Raw genomic sequence first — 18,062 nt, 5'->3', positions numbered from 1 at the left:
TCCACGACTATAATGATCATTTTCAGATAAATCATTCAAGAAATCTGCAACATCAAAATGAGTTGAATCACTCAAACGGTCACTGTGTTCAGTGAAATTGGTCTCTTTTTCTTTTCCCTTTATTGATTCTTTATAGAGCTTATAAAATCTCTCGGGAGCTCGACAAATACGAGACTAATGTCCTGGAGTGCCGCATCTAAAACAAGAACTTTCGAATCATTTTGATTGATTTTCGTTAACACTCATGTTCTCATGATGCCTTTTTAGTGGATAGTTCGTGACGTCCTTTTGAGATGAGTTATAGAAGTAACTATCTCGATTGTTTTCAAAACCACGGCCGCGACCGTGACCACGACCACGACCACTTCCACATCCACGACCATGACCTCGACCAAAACCTTGTCTTTGAATTTGATTTTGGTTTTCAGGTTTAAATTCATTTTTATTTACAACATTTACTTCTGGAAATGCTATCGATCCAGTGGGTTGGGACTGATGATTTCTCATTAACAGCTTGTTTTTTTTTTCTAGCACAAGAAGACATGCGATAAGTTCAGAATATCTCTCAAATCCACACGCTCTATACTGTTGTTGTACAATTATATTTGATGCGTGAAAAGTGAAAAATGTTTTTTCAAGCATTTCCGATTCTGTAACCTAATGTCCACAAAATTTTAATTGCGAGATTATTCGATACATCGCCGAATTGTAATCACTGACTTTCTTAAAATCTTGAAATTTTAACTTATTTCATTCATCACGGGCAGTCAGAAGTAAACTTCCCTTATATGTTCAAATATTTCTTTTAATCATTTCCATAAAGCCACAAGTTCTTTTTCAATAAGATATTCACATTTTAATCCCTCATCAAGACGTCGACGCAAAAATATCATAGCTTTTGCTTTTTCTTGTGATGATGAGATACCATTTTCTTTAATGGTCTCATTTAGACCCAATGACTCAAGATGCATTTCTACATCGAGAGTCGATGGCATATAATTTTTTTCCCGTAATGTCAAAAACAACAAATTCGAGCTTTGTCAAATTTGACATGGTGGTACTAGAAAAATAACAATGCATTTTATTAGTTAAGTTCTAAATCTATTAAAATGACAATAAAAAATAACGGATAAATTATAAGTACAAGCATTCTTAAAAATAAAGAAAAAATACGGGGATGATATTCTCTTATAAATATAAGATTAGTGAGTATAATAACCAAAATAATTATACAAAATAATCTTGAAAGAACCATCTTCTTCTTTTTCGAAAATTTTGATGAAGTAAATTTTTAAGGAGGAAGAGTAAGTTTGGAGTGATTGAATGTGTTTTTAAATCATATTTATAAAATAAAAACTAGTTGTTTATGACCGTTATAAAATCTTAAAAAAATAAATGTATGTATATGTAAATTTTATGGAAATAATATGATGTATATAATGTTGATCATGTTTAAATAATTATATGTATCACATCACATTATTATAATGAGGTGTCAAAGACTCCTTTTATATAATATTGTGACATTATATATATATATATATATATAACACAATAAAAATATATAAACAGTGAAATAATCATATCACTTTATTATAATGAGGTCTCATAAACTCCTTTTATATGATAACCNTTTCGAAAATTTTGATGAAGTAAATTTTTAAGGAGGAAGAGTAAGTTTGGAGTGATTGAATGTGTTTTTAAATCATATTTATAGATTAAAAACTAGTTGTTTATGACCGTTATAAAATCTTAAAAAAATAAATGTATGTATATGTAAATTTTATGGAAATAATATGATGTATATAATGTTAATCATGTTTAAATAATTATATGTATCACATCACATTATTATAATGAGGTGTCAAAGACTCCTTTTATATAATATTGTGACATTATATATATATATATATATATAACACAATAAAAATATATAAACAGTGAAATAATCATATCACTTTATTATAATGAGGTCTCATAAACTCCTTTTATATGATAACCTGATATTATTCAAATATATATATACAATAAATAAACAGTAACACAATAAAAATATATAAACAGTGTAATGATATAATCACATCACGTTATTATAATAAGGTGTCATAGACTTCTTTTATAATAAATAGTAAAACTTTTGAATATTGTAACCTTTTTCTTGTGTTTTGGAGCTTGGAAAAATATGGAGAATCTTCGAGTATCGTGTTGATAACGTGTTAAAAGTAAAAATTTAAAATAAAAAATAAAAATCTCAAACTCAAAAAATATATTAAACTACACACTTTATAAATTTTTTTCCACTCTATTGTGTTTTTCTTCAAAAATTAAGAGATATATTTATAGAATTTCTTTGAAAAATAATCCAAAAATAAATACATCATTATATACATTATCACACATTAATTTTTAATATTTACAATTCTTATTTTCAAAATTCAATAATTTCAACTCTTATTTTCAACAGTATTATCAAAAGTTGATAATAATTTAATTATGTATGTATTTTCAAGAGTAGAAAATGAAAAATTAGACTCCTGATTTGATCAGGAAGACACTTTTAATATATGTGTATTCAGTAGTTGGATAACACTCATAACTTTTTACCGACAAATTTTGTGTCTCTCCCTCACAATTTTCAGGCACTTCCTTCCATAGTGTCGCCGCCCCGACTTTGCCACACCGTCGTCGGATTTCTTAAATTCCGATAATCCAAACGATCTATACAATGAACCTAGTTTTTGATAATTGACCTTATTCAGAATATTGAAGAAGGTGGTTGATTCCAGTAGATCGTTCGTAAGAATTTACAAGAAAGACTAACTCCACTAATCTTGGACTGATTTTGAGTCCAGTGTTCTTAAACGTAAAGGTAAATCAAATGTGAACATCATATGAAGGATTTAAATCATACGATGCCCATCAAAACAAAAATTTTAAAACTTTCGTTGGGTAGGAGAAAACGGTACACCAATAAATGAAGGTTCGATTCTAGGTGAAGGGTCATTTCTCTTAATAAAGAGGACTGGTTCGATTATAAAGATGATGACATGCTCGATTAAAGAACCTCCGGCCCATGTGATACAAGAAAAGCTACTATCTTAGTCGTACAAAACCAACTATTCTATTATTTGTGAATCATTTGGGAAATCTTTTGTGTTTATTTAAATAAAATTGAGCTGTGACTTATTTAAATAAAAAGATACAAGTCCATATATACTATGATGTTGCAGCATACCAATACAAAGAAGACAAAGAAATGAATATAATCCTATGCAGCATCAGAGACCCTATCTTCTCATTTGCCTAATAAGGGAAACTAACGATATAATAATTCCTCTATCATCCTACTTTTTAGTATTGTAGAACCTGGCTACCCAAGGGGCAAGCTCAATGATATCAGGAGTTCTGGGGTTGATTGAGTAATAATCAGACCAATAGCAAGGGGAGTGTTTCTCTGCAAAATGTCCACCCTCGTATATACAGAATGGCAGCCATTCTTCACCTCCATTCATTTTCCTTTGTCGTTCCCTTGGGTAAGCTAATGGCGCCTGCACATACCTGCATTTAGTCATCAAAACAAGGATTTCATCGATAGTCTCATTTTCTCACCTCTATAGGGAGGGTGATACAACACCTACAGAACAATGTAGTAATTAATGTTTTAGCCAAATAGGTGTTTTGTGAAGAACCTAGCTATCTTCTTGAGAGATAATTGAACTAGGTTTAGGTTAGATATGATTAAGCTCTCCCTTGTTCCAGATTGCTATGTAGTCTGGTATTGTTTGTATTCCACTAAGAAGTTTCAGCCTAATTCTCCCCGGTATACACTTTGACCTGTGTATTTTATTTACTGGTAAGAGTATAGAGGCTCAAAGCCAAACCGCCCTCCGGGTACAGGTTGTGTTTCTTTCAAAAAAAACATATTGAACCATAAACTGTTACGAACCCATAACCTAGACAGTGAAAACTAAGTCACACAACACAATATCTAAGTGATTTTCTAACACATTGAAACAATCGTTTGTTGGATATGTGATTGTGGAATTGATTATAACTACCTGATACCATCAAGAATAGCATCCCAACAAAAATGGGTGTGACCGAACACGTGACACGCTGATGGACTCCCTTGAGCTCCATGTATACATCTTATTCTGTTCTCAAGATAGATGGAACCAATGATTTTTGGGAGATTTGGATAGAAAAGCATTCTTTTTTCAGGGCACAGCTCTTGCCTGCACAAAAAAGTTTGCAAATATGTAGTTCCTCCAATTGAAATGATTGTGCTAACGGATAAAGAGGTTTATCGGTTGGAATCCATTGATATGTGATAATTGATATAAATGCAGATATCAGAAAATATTAGAGCCAAAAACAAAAAACTTTCCCAGCACTTCGCAATTACACTGTCCCCATTTTACAAGTTTAGAGGATAACAGAAGAAATACACTATGCCGACACAGCTTATTCAACATCCTAGCCTGTTCAGATATTGAGATTAACTGGTCGAAGCCTCATCATCCGAAAAGTCCCTCCAAATAAGGTGAGTTTGGTAAAATAAAAATCACTTTATTTTAAATAAAAACAACCAATTGAGTAAGGAGTATATTTTTAAAAATGGAAACACAACGAGCTACATATATTTTAACTTCCAATTGAAGCTTATTGGCACAGTAAGCTGTTCTAATCTATTTTTTAAGGCTTATAAACATAGAAATAAAGAAGGGAATATCAAACTAATTAAGGGAATGCATGGAGTCCACATAAAAAATGATCAGAGACTGAGTCAAGCTTTACATTGCACATAGGATGGACGACATAAATTATAAGATGCCATCTTCATTCTACAAAACACTTGTAAAGGAGGTAACAATTCTGAGACGTCATGGTGTGTGCATGAGTACCCAACAAAATCAAATAGCTTCTAAATGCATAAAAAAGATTTGACTGACCTCGGAACAAAGTGAGAGAATGAAATTATATGGCTGCATCTCTTCTGGATATCTTCGACTACGTCCCAGTTCTTGTCATTCAAATAATCAAAATGCTTAGCAAGCGAAGACTCTTCATTTTTCAATTCATCAGGCCATTTGCATATATGAAAGTCTTTGCATGCCTAACAGCGCAACATTCAATATCTTAGGACAGAATTTGCAGTATAAACAATGTAATCACCCAAATATATGGATGATGAAAATGATGGATCAATTTTATTTATATGGGTTTATATGTGAATAATAATGCATCTAATAGGTTGTGATCCTTTAATACGTAGAGACATAAGTGTAATTTCTATTTTATGATGGGCTAAATCAGAAATATCAGAAGATAATGATAGACGTTATATATATATGGGTCATAGTTCTCAGATCGTTCGCAATCACGTACCTTATTCTCTGAAAATTATTGAGATTTGTTTAAAGTTTGGAATATTTTTGGATGCAGATATGGAAAAGAAAATTTTATCTGAAATTTTTTGATATAGCTTCAGATCTAGAAAATATTTTGATTTCAACAAATTTTTCATGGATTCAGGTTGATAGTTTCGAATTACGGTTCAGTATTTTTTATATATAAAAAAAATCTTCATAAATTCGAAAGTACAAGGTCGCTGCACAATTTCTTCAACGTTTCAGCGCTGAAAAAACGTCGATTCGTGCAGATACAGTTTTTCAGGATACCATGACAGCGCCGAGTTGGGCACGCCCCGCGCCACAGTCTATCCGAGCAGGTGCAAGCGCGCTGTGGTACCCACCTGCCTAGGCCTGCCCGGGCAGAAAGACCAGCGCGCGCGGGGCTACCCCTCAGGGCACACCTGCGCGCTGAGGACTGTCCTAGAGACCTAGACAGGCCCAGGCATGCAGGGTGCGATTTCGGGGCCCCCCACGCGCGTCATACATTTTTTTTATGGTTCAAGTTTATTCGATTTAAGCTTAAATATTCAATTATTCAAATAATGATAAGGTTATATGTATTTTAAAATAGATTGATTGAAATAAATTGTCGCCAAAGTGACATATTTTATGGATATTAATTTTATTTTGAAATACAAATGAATTTTGGTATATATAGATATTGATCGCCCAGAGGAAGATTAATATTTAATATCATTACTTATGCATTTGTGGTGGTAAACATGTGATAGTTGTTTGTTTTTCAGTGAATACTAAATCGGCCCAAAAGAAGGTTGTTATTTGACATAATAGTTTTTATCAGTGTTTGACTACTGCGTCTGGATTTCACTTGCAAGTTAATTTTTTGTTCAAACATAAAACATTTATGGGAGTGCTCAATATCCTATTTATGGTGTTTACATTATTTGAATTTATTGATTATTTTATTTGAATATTTAGTTGAGCATGTATATATTGCTAAATGGCTCCAATTTTAAATCGTGGCAAGAAAATTTATTAATAGTTCTCGGAGTTAAGGATTTGGACCTTGCGATAACGGTTGACTCTCCTTCCATCATTACAGATGAGAGTACCTCTGATGAAAAGACAGAGTTTAAAAAGTGGGAAAAGTCGAATCGCATGTGTATGATGATTACGAAGAAGGTCATTCCAGAAACATTCAGGGGCATAATGTCTAGTGCATTGCTACGGCTAATGCTTTCCTTCAAGACCTCGAAAAGAGGTTTACTAAAAGTGAAAAGTCTGAATTGGTACACTTTTGGCCAGCCCCATTTCAATGAAGTACATGGGTAAGGGCAACATAAAGGAATACATTATAGAAATGTCTCATCTTGCTTCAAGGTTGAAAGCACTGCAGTTTGACTTCTTTGAGGACTTGTTGATGCATTTGGTTATGATATTTCTTCATCCACAGTTCAATCAGTTTAATGTGAACTATAACTGTCAGAAATAGACTTGACCATCTCGCACTGTGCTCAGGAAGAGGAAAGGTTGAAGCAAGACAAGACAAAAAGTGTTCATTATGCCTCTAAGTCGAAGGATAAAGGAAAGAAAAAGATTGCCGAAAACCAAGTGATGCTGAAAGATTCATCTACGTTGGTGACGGCAACAAAGTTGAAGTTGACCCAATAGGGAAATTTAAATTATTGCTAAAGACTTGAATATATTTGGATATTTTTGAAACATTCGTTGTACCATCTTTTAAATGGAATTTCATTTTTATTTCTGCATTGGACAAATTCAGTAATTCTCGTTCATTTAGAAATGAAATATTCAGCTTGTTTCATTATTCAAAATTGGTTTATTCTGGTTCATTATTAACGGGATACTGTAATCTTTATTCTTTGGATGTTATGGATTCATTTAATGAATTCCTGCAAACAAGTAGAGGAATTAAAAGAAAATTAAACAGTGAGAATTCAGCTGCATTACGGCACAAGAGATTAGGTCATATCTCTAAAAAGAGAATAAGGAGACTTGTGCCAGACGAAATTCTCGAAACTTTTGATTACACATATTTTAATAACTGTGTTAATTGTATAAAGGGAAAACAAACCAACAAAAGGAGATTTGAAGTCAAAAGGAGTTCAGGTGTCTTGGAACTTATACATACTTATATATGTTGTTCATTTTCTTCGGCTTTTCGGAATGATCAACAGTATTCATAACGTTAACAGATGATTTTTCAAGATATGGCTTTATTTATCTCATTCATGAAAAGGCACAGTCATTAGATGTGTTCAAAAATTATAAAGCTGAATTTGAAAATCAACTTGGCTTAAAGATTAAAAGCGTCAGATCTAACCTGGGTGGTGAATTCTATAGTAGATATGACGGTTTAGGTGAACAACGTCCAGGACTTTTTGCTAGATTCCTAGAGGAATGTGGTATCGTCCCACAGTATACTATGCCAAGTTCGCCCAATATGAATGGTATTGTTGAAAGATGAAACAAAACGCTTAAGGACATGGTGAGGAGTATGATTAATCATTCCACCTTATCATTTTATTGAATACTTTCATCATGGGGTACAAGTTTTATGATCTTACAAGCAAGTCGATTTTTGAATCGGAAAATGCCAGGTTCTTGAGGATGTTGAGTTTGCGAGGGGATATAAAGTAAAAGATATTGCCTTTGAAGAGGAATATGTAAATATTCCCACAGGTGTCTTGGACATTGATTAGGATCACATTCCTTGCTTTGACGAAGACATAATACAGGAAGACAATATTATAGATCCTCCCATTCCAGATAAACAAACTCAAGCACCTCCAGAACCTATGTCATTAAAGAGATCCATTAGAGAGCCGAGAAATGCAATGCAAGACGATTACATTGTATTTCTTCAAGAACATGAGGCAAACATTGGAATGATGAAGGAGATCCTATCAATTTCCGTCAAGCCATGGAAAGTTCTAACTATCAAAAGCGGAATGATGCCATGAATAAGGAGATAAGTTCATGAAGGACAATAACATATGGGATTTTGTCCCATTGCCTAAAGGTACGAAGCCCATTGGTTGCAAATGGATATTTAAAACCAAGAGGCATTTGAAATGTGTAAAGATAAAATGCTCGACTTGTCGCTAAAGGCTTTACACAGAAAAAATTTCGAAAAGACTCTTTAAGGATTATAATGACTTTGGTGGCGCATTTCAATCTTGAGCTTTAACACATGGATGTAAAGACTCCGTTTCTAAATGGTGACATTGATGAAAAGATTTATATGGTGCTGCCAGAAAATTGTGTCCAAAGACAAAAATAATATGGTTTGCGAATTAAAGAAATCCATTTATAGACTCAAACAGTCATCTCAACAATGATATTTATAATTTCATCAAGCGATTATCTCGTTTGGTATTGCGATAAATTTGGTCGATGATTGTGTACAAGTTCAGTCGGAGTAAGTATATTTTTAGTTTTATATGTTGATGACATCTTACTTGCTAGCAACAATATAGAGTTGTTGCATGACATCAAGAGATTTCTGGCTAAGAATTTTGGGACGAAAGATCTTGGTGATGTACTTTTGTACTGGGTATTCAGATACATCGGGATGGCTCTCAAGGTATTCTTGGATCATCTCATAAATGCTATATCAAGAAAGTTCTCATACGATATGGAATGCAGGACTGTAAACTAACGGATACCCCTATGGCTAAGGGAGACAAATGTAGTCTCAAACAATGTCACAATAATGATTTTGAGGATAAAGAAATGCAGAAGATTCCCTATGCATTTGCAGTGGGGAGTCTAATGCATGCTCAAGTTTGTACACGTCCAGATATTGCGTACATGATAAGAATGTTGGGAAGATATCTAAGTAATCTAGGAGTGGAACATTGGAAAGCAATCAAAAGAGTTTTACGGTACTTACAGAGAACAAAATATTACATGCTCATATATCGGATGTTGGACCAGTTTAAGATCATTGGGTATACTGAATTTGATTTTGTTGGATGCCAAGATATTAAGAAATCTACGTCGAGCTACATTTATCTCCTTGTTGGAGGTGTCATTTCCTGGAAGAGTGTAAACGGTCTTTTATAGCTTTTCCACCTTGGTTGTTGAGTTTGTAGCGTGTTACGAGGCATCCAATCATGGAATATGACTGCAAAATTTTGTCACGGGCTGTGCATAGTTGATGGCATTGAAAAGCCACTAAGAATACATTGTGACAATAAATCAGCAGTTCTATATTCCAATAACAATAGGAGCTCGACGAAGTCAAAACATATTGACGTCAAGTTCCTGGTTGTTAAAGAAATAATTCAGAGAAGTTGTCTTTTGAGCATGTCGGTACAAACTCCATGGTTATGGATCCTACTAAAAGACTACCACCCAAACGGTTTCATTTGCACATTGGCCGTATGAGTGTTATATCAATTGAGGAAATTCAGTTTTAGTAGGAGTTTGTCATTTTAAATGTTTTTCAGTTGTAGACATTTTCAGTTATAGTTATGTAAGTTCATTTTCTGCATAATTAAATTTTAAGTTAAGTCGCTCTCTGATTATAGTTTAAACTTTGATCTCAATAAGGTTTAGGAATGACTAATCGGAAATATGCATGTTATGATCACATTGTATGAAATTCTCATGCTACACATCCACTTCATAATCCAAGTCATTCATTTGCGTTGGCATATACGACCACTGATGGGTCTAGTTACATTGAGTGTAGTGAATACTGTTTTGATCCTATGTTGATGTGATTGATGGACCAGATTGGTTATAAATACATTTCCGAATTACAACATTTTTAAGCTCATAAGTTTATTTTCACAAAGATAATTTATAAGGTTAGACATATAGCCCAAGTGAGAGATTGTTGGATCAATTTTATTTATATGGGTTTATATGTGAATTATGTATTGTGGGTTGTCGGTTAAGTTAAGCCCAAAATAAAGTGTTCGATTAATATTTCGAGTTATTGGGCTTTAATGTATATAATAGGTTGTGAGTTTTTAATTCGCAAAGGCATAAGCGTAATTTACATTTTTATGATAGGTTAACGATAGACATTAACTAAATATAGGTCATGGTCTCCAGATCGCGCACATTCACGTTCCCTATTTTTCTCCCCCATTAAGAAAATAGTTCAAAAAGAAAACTAAAGGATTCTCTCAAGAATCAAGACGCATTCTAAAAAATTCAGAATCATGGTTTCAGGTATGCTTCCGCTTAAGTTTTCAGTCAAATTCTTAATGATTTAACATGATTGATTTTATAATTTATGCGGATTTTCTCCAACAGAAAATATATAAAGTTTACACAAGGTGGCCGTTGTAAAGACTAGAGTTAAGTGTTCAAATGCACGAGAGAAACAGAACACATCAAATGGCGGTTCAAATATAAATTTCTGAGAGCACAGGTGTCCGGTGAGGATTAAAAAAACGAAATCCTTACTAGGAAAAAGAAAGTTAATCACCATCTCCAACGAAGGGATGCGAACTCCAGTTATGTCCCTTTCCCCATCAAAGCTCTGGAAGAATCCAGGTAATGAAAATGAACCAAGGACTCAGACCAAGAATAAAAAGGTTATTTGATACAGCATTGCGAAGATTCAAGGTCACAATTTACCTCATGATACCAAGAGTACAATGGGATAACTCCCAATCCATCAACTATGCCAGGTGTAGTTTCAACTCCAAGTCTCTCACATGCATCCAGCAACTTATCCAATTTATCGAGAGAACCCAACTGCCAACAATAAAAATCACATAGAAAAACTTGTAAGGAGGTATACACAAAATCATTTTGTGAAGTTTGCAATTGTACTCACTCATATCTGGATTTATATCATTTGATACTTACCAATTCCTTAACCTTTTTTTTATAAAACGAGAATATAAATGAGAAAAGTGAAAGATTACGTGGTCAGCTTTCTCCCCGCGTAGCCAAAGATCGTGGTTCCCCGGGACAAAGAAAACACGATGGAACTCGTCCTTCAAGAGCGACATAGTGAGAACGAAATTAGAGCAAGTCTCGGCCACATCACCGGCAACCAAAAGCACATCCTCGCTACTGCGGGACTTCAAAGATCTCACCCAACTCATGTTGTCCGAGTAATCCGTGTGCAGATCAGACAGCACAAATACTCCCATTTTCCTCGTATCAGAAGACGAAATCAACGATCGGGCTCGAGGAGTGCAATTGCAAATAGAGAAGTGATTTCGAATTCCAGTGTGATTTCGTTGCGGCCACGCCGGGCCTGTGGAGTAGAGGCACAGAGGAGCCATGCATGTGTGTCTGTAAAACCCACCCCCCCAAATCCAGAGCTAATCTGTTTTCTTCTTTTTGGTGAATTCGGACAAAGATCTACTTTGATCCGAAAACCCGATCCAGTTTCAGAAAAGCTCGATCCGGTTTACCAACCCACCTGCTCATCAATTCCATTTTTTTCTTTTCTTTTTTTCCCTCTATTTTATGAGATTTGTATGTATTTGTATTAAATTTTTACCAATTTCATATAAAATGTCGTGGATGGCAAAATACTCTCAATTTTCCGCACTAATACTCTAAGTCGTGGCACAAACGTTGCATGTGAGTACTCATGGTTTGTGTTGTTTGTGTAATCACAAAGATAGTAAATTTAGCTGATTGTAAAATCCTAAGTGTCCAAAATTGATCTGGACACGTGAGATCCAGAAAAATATAAAGTTTCTACTCTACTAAATAAAAATTTGGATAATTTGATGTATGTGATGTGTTATGATCTTTTTGCTCTCACAATATCTTTATAAACCATAAATTAATTTGAAATAACTTGAAAATATATACATGTTTGATTTAAAAAATGAAAAGAGAAAGTTGTTTTTGTTTTTTGATAATTGAATTCAATATGTAGTTACTATAATGAATATGAATCAACAGATCGAGTTGATTTATAATATTCTGTTATAATTTTTAATTATTAATCGGATAACGATAATGAATTTATGTTAAATATGTAAATTATAGAGATAATATTATTTATTTAAATATATATGATATTTTCGTAAAAAATAATTTGTATCACAAATTCGGACCATTAAGGATATCAACATTTGTATAATGTATGTAAAAATATATAATATAGATTTTTGTTTTATTTTTATAGGATCGGTTGAAGTGTTTAGAAGGAAGAATGAATAAAATACTTCTTAAAATTTCTTTCTTTAAAAATAATTCAGTCTGGTTAGAAATTGAAATTGGTGTTCTTAATTTTTAATGTCAGTTGACTAACAAAATATGTGCGAAAATAAGCTAAACGTGCAGATTAGAACAGCTCAAATAATGGCTTGACTATGTAAACTTAATGGTAAATTGAAAGTAAAATGTACGCAAGTTTGTTTCTAGATTTTCGGATAATTCATGCTACGCCACCCCTTCTTCCTTTTGGGAAGGCTCACACTAGAAGGTTGTTCTCGAAGACAATGAATTGTCTTAGCACTTAATGATCTTTAATAATCAGATACAATTTTTTAAAGTGGGATCGAGTGTATGATCAGTTTTGTAAGCTTGAAAACTTGAATCAGATGTCTGCTTGTATAATCTTTTGTTATGTAGGTTCGTAACTTCTTCTCAACTGATCTTCATCTCTATTTAGACTTCAAATAACAATGGTCCCAAAATTCAAAACAGATCGTTCAAAGTAAGGACAGTTGTTGATGCGTCTTTTGTCCAAGTCATCATTTTTTAACATCCATAGAAAATGTAATGCGGTTGAATTTGGCTGTATCAACAAAGTACAAAAAAGCTTATCCAATAATCAGTTTATCTCTCCGATATAAACCGATGTCTTTGAGAATGAATGATGATCTCTAAATCGATATTTTCATAAAAGGTGTTTTGATATAATTCAGTATAGGTCCGAGTCAATTTTGCTTGAATATTCCTATCTAGGTATATCAGTTTAGCTTGTAGACATAGTAAGTTATGTTCGGTTCAGATGACTCGGATTTAGAGTTGTTCAATTTAGCTTATATCAGTTTTGCTTTAAATCATTTATTAACACCAAAAAATAAATGTTGTAATAATTTCCTTCATTTTTTGTGTTTGACAAAATTAATCAATAAGTCCATTTGTCTTCAAGCAAAAAACTGTACGATTAATTTTGATAAGCAAATATCTGATAAACTGAAAACTTCTGAAACTGATATATAGAGATAAATTGAAAACTTGTGAAAAATTATAGAATAAACAAATACAACTATCATATATTTTCCTTGTCTTCACCTTTTTCTCTGACTTCTTTGAAACAGATTCAGCCTTAAACTCAATATCCTTGTCTTCCCTTTTGTCTTCCTTTTTTTTGTCAACACCAGGGATAGCCACATATCTTTTCAGAATGTGTACAACCGAAGTCATCTGGAATGACATAGTTTCAAACTTTGCAAAGAGCTAGGTGTGAATTGAATCTATCTTCAAATTTAAACTGTCATGCACTAGCTAGATCCATATTCTGTGTAAGAGCATCATGATAATAGATAGTTGTGAAGTTAAAGCACAATTCTTTCTCATGTAATCTAGTTGGATAAACAATGTGTTGACATCTTTAGATCGACCTGAAAGGTCCTTGAACACTTTATCTTTGAGATTCTCAACATCAGTTGCAATTAGTTTTTGACATGTCTTGACTTGTGAAAGAAGAGCATTGATTCCACTCATATTTGAGAGAATATTATCCATTGAGCAATCATCTCCAAGCTCCAATTCTGGTGATTCGACAATAATTTGAGCTTTTGGATCAGGAAAAATGATCAACTGACTGCTTGGTTCAACAATATCAACTTGCTCAACTGTCTTTACAACTTCAGTTTCAGTTTCTTGAATGTCAATTTGGTTTGTTGGTGCAATTGACTCTTCAACTACTGATGTGTTTGGAGCAAGCTGGTTTCTCACAGACTCAGGCATGAAAATTGTATCAGGAATTACGACTTTAGTAAGTTGAACTGATTTTTCATTGTTGGTTCCTCAGTTTCCATTACAATTGCATCAGTTCTTCATCTTCTTTCTCATGAAATTCTATAATGCTTTCAGTTCCTGTTTTCAAAATTTAACAACTGCACTTTTGAGTTTAAACTGATTGAGAATTCAGTTGAGCCAATAACTAGCTCAGCCGAACTGGACGACGGTCCAGCTTGGCTTGAATTTGGTTGATCTTGAGCAATCACCTCCTTTGGAATTGAAACTAATGAGTCCTTGGTAGATTTCTTACTCTTGTTGTCAACTGAAATGAACAACTTTTGGTCCATCTCCCAAAATTTGACTTTCATTTGCAATGAGCTCAAATCTACATTCAACTAAGTGAATGTGGCTCGATCATCATGAGCAGTTGGATAGGTTGGATCATAATTTCTCTTCAATTCTTCAAAAAATCAATTTCATTTTCTTAATTCTCATTAAGTCTAAGAAATATTCTCTCTTCTCCAACACATGAACCATTGATGCTGATTTAATAGCATTCATCACCATTTTATCAAGAGCAATGAACTTCTTCTGAAACGACCTCTTAAATTTTTTTTTCTAATCGTAAATCATAAATTCTAAAATACTATCTAATTAAAATAACTTAACATAATCATGGATCATAATAATTTAACAATTTAAATCTCAAGTGCATAAAAGAAAACCTAACTCATCAACTATCAAAAACTCATAAATAGACCTTTAAAAAGATCGTCTAACAATCAAATTAAGCATAAAAGTATATCTAATAAAATCCTTAACATAAATCTTTAAATCAAAAATCTATCTAGCTATTGCGGAAACATAAAGGTCCTCGGGTGTGTACTGCTGCACTCGATCCACTCAATCGTCAGTACCTCCAATAAATCATCAAATCCTGCATCATACAAACCTAGTGAGTCTAAAAACTCAGCACGTTCTAAACATGAATAACGAATAATACATATACAATCACATGCATTAAAATCATATTTTTATTTAAAATAGCTTTTGAATATAAATACACCATTTAAAATCATTTTAGCATAATTAAATCATAAATCGTACGTAAAATCATTATAAAATAACTATAAGCATAAATAAATCCTTTAAAAATTATTTAAAATAAGCTTTATGCATAATTAAATCATTTTAAAAATAGTTTTAATCTTCATCGTAAATCATATATCATAAAATCATTTTTATCATAAGCTTTCAATCATATATCATTTTTGGATGAAGTTTGATCCTTGAAAGTGACTAGCTTTTATCTTTTGGTCGACTGCTGTCTTAGCTCCACATGGTCCATGGGGGTGTGCACTAGGCTACACCATGGAAAATACGATCGTCGGGGCTCTCTCGGGGGCCTTTTTCCATAGACGGGCTTCCTCTGGGGCCTTTTCCCATAAATAGGGTTCCTCTGAGGCCTTCTCCCGTAGATGGGCTCCCTCTGGGCCTTTTCCCCTCACGACATCCCCACAAAATCATATATCATATATCATATCGTTTGTCACAGTCAATTCACATCCTTCAAAATATTTTTTCCTTTTTTTTAAATCATAAAATAAGACAGCTTTCCAAAAATAGCATTTTAAACAGTATAAATTACACTGCTTTACCATAAATCATAAAAATACATATTATCATCAAAATCATCATTTTCAATCATATAATATCATTTAACATGCGTTATGATCCTTCAAGATGCTGCCAAGCGTTTTTTGTATTTTTCTAAGTATAAAAAGATTGTTTTGCCCCTGGACGTAAAAATTCTCGAATTTATCTTTATCTCACTTTTAATGACAAGAGATTATTCTAAATAATTATTTAAGCTTAAATATAATTTTTTCATAATTTTTTAAAGCTTAAAACTAGGCTTTTTAATTGATTCTTTAATTAATGTTTTGTGCGTCGATTAAATCCCGGATAAATCCAAAACTCGATATTTTGATCTCAAATTTTAAACATAACATTTTTAGTATTTATTCTACCCTTCCAAGTCATGAGCCACACCCGTGGACCCACGGATTCAATTTTTTTCCTTTTAATTTTCAAAATTGACAATTTATCAAACCACCCGAGCCATCTCCCAATTTACTCGAGCCACGCCCAAGCCACCTCGAGCCAAACCCTAGCAAACCCACCTAGGCACTCCTGACCAAGCCCAGCCCCATGAACATGACCCTAACCCAAGCACAAGCCACCTGGAACCAAACCCGAAACTGCACCCTTCTAACTCTCACGCTAGTAGCTCCTAATCAACCTAGGTCACCTCCAGCCGAGCCACCACCGAGCCCACCTGACCCTAACCATCCCTGGACCACGCCCAAACCTAGCCCAGACCATCCCAGCCCCTGGACCCCGCTCACGAAGCACCTTAATTTAGTAGACAGCTGTCGCACTCCTTGGAGTAACTCAGGCCTCTCACGATTTCCATCTTCTCTCAAGCCAAGTGCCAAGCAAGCCGCACCAGCCCCTGGCCAGACCCCAGCCCATGACCCTAGGACCCTGATGAACCTACCCTGAGCCACAGAGCCCCAGCAGCCAGCCCCCTTGGCTACTGTCACTTCCACCAGCCCGCGTGAGGAGTCCTTGCTCCATGGGACTCCTCCTATGCTGCGCGCGAGGGGTCCTAGCCATGCAGGACCCTTCATGACCCTGACCCATGACCAGCACGAGCCCTCCTTGAGACATTGTTGAACCCCTCAGCCCCATGCATAGTGATCGATCAACTTGAACCACAATAAGCACACACTCCTTGTGAAAACTCTCGGCCCTTCCTACTGTTCTTCTTTTTTTTTCTTCTCTTGTTCCTTCGGTTGCTCATCCTTATAACCTTTAAATTTATCATTTTTTGACTATAATTCAATCATAATTTATCATGTTTTGGCAGCGCACTCGTTGGATTCAAAAACGTTTTCAAAACAAGCGTAAAATCGACGTATTTTTGAAAATAAACGTTTTACCGTAAAAATTATCGAATTCCTATTTTATTCAAGCATAAACAATTAAAACACGCATATTATGATTTGTATGATGTTTTAAAGGGTTTAGAAGCGTGTCTTTGCGTTTATAACGCTCGAATTTTCAATCGTCGGCGGGGAAGGACGAACGGGCGACAAAGAACACAAGCTTTTCTTTCTCCTATTTTTTCGAAAATTATGTGTGTGCCTTGAGGTGTGTCTCACGGCTGATGGGTGATTTTTTTTTTGAGGTTTTGAAGACCTAATTTATTATTTATATATTTAATTAACAAGTTAAATGGGCTTTGGTTTTGGGCTTGCATGCTTAAGGGTAATTGGGCATGCATGCTTAAGGATAATTGGGCCTACTTAATTTAATTAAATTGGGCCCAATAATAAGTAATTAATTAAATAATAAAAGTTTATAAAATTAGTTTCCATAAAATAATATTTTTGATATTTTAAAACTCCTTGTTTGCCCAAAACCGGCTTCCCGGGAAAAAATTGAGCTCGACTCGTAAAATAATTCGAACTCAAACATTTTTAGGAAAAATTAAATCATTTTTATATCATATTAGGAAGCCTTGTCATTATTTAAATAAAAATACATATTCTTGTCTTGGTCGTCCCCGGTCTTCTTTTCCCAACCTATTATCGAATATTCGGGTAAAATCCTTAATTTCATGCAATCATGTCATATTATCATTTAATCATGCAATCATACATTTAATCGTATAAAAATATCATGCTAGCATTT

The 18,062-nt window shown here is 33.9% G+C and overlaps 1 protein-coding gene across 1 annotated transcript; it reads right to left on the bottom strand.

Moving 5' to 3' along the window:
* Positions 1-3,137: 3,137 nt before the first annotated feature.
* LOC140959930 (uncharacterized) lies at positions 3,138-11,746 on the bottom strand. The gene is made up of 6 exons (XM_073417985.1): positions 11,288-11,746; positions 10,995-11,114; positions 10,843-10,896; positions 4,953-5,116; positions 4,059-4,235; positions 3,138-3,558 (listed from the first exon to the last, which is right to left on the bottom strand). The coding sequence occupies exons 1-6, from the start codon at positions 11,651-11,653 to the stop codon at positions 3,345-3,347; spliced, it is 1,095 nt and encodes a 364-aa protein (XP_073274086.1). The 5' UTR covers positions 11,654-11,746; the 3' UTR covers positions 3,138-3,344.
* Between the last annotated feature and the right edge of the window lie 6,316 nt (positions 11,747-18,062).

This window comes from Primulina huaijiensis, chromosome 15 (genome assembly GCF_012295235.1).
Source record: "Primulina huaijiensis isolate GDHJ02 chromosome 15, ASM1229523v2, whole genome shotgun sequence".
Classification (NCBI taxonomy): Eukaryota; Viridiplantae; Streptophyta; class Magnoliopsida; order Lamiales; family Gesneriaceae; genus Primulina; species Primulina huaijiensis.
The sequence above is the reverse complement of the archived record's forward strand: the minus strand, read 5'-3'. Positions and strand labels throughout refer to the sequence as shown.

Bases quoted from the DNA above. Each gene is read 5' to 3' on its own strand.
- LOC140959930 (XM_073417985.1), bottom strand. From the start codon at position 11,653: ATGGCTCCTCTGTGCCTCTACTCCACAGGCCCGGCGTGGCCGCAACGA. The intron at 11,115-11,287 runs GTAATCTTTCAC...TATTGTTGGCAG, and splicing joins GCGGGGAGAAAGCTGACCAC to TTGGGTTCTCTCGATAAATT. The intron at 3,559-4,058 runs GTAGTTATAATC...GACTAAATGCAG, and splicing joins GCTATTCTTGATGGTATCAG to GTATGTGCAGGCGCCATTAG.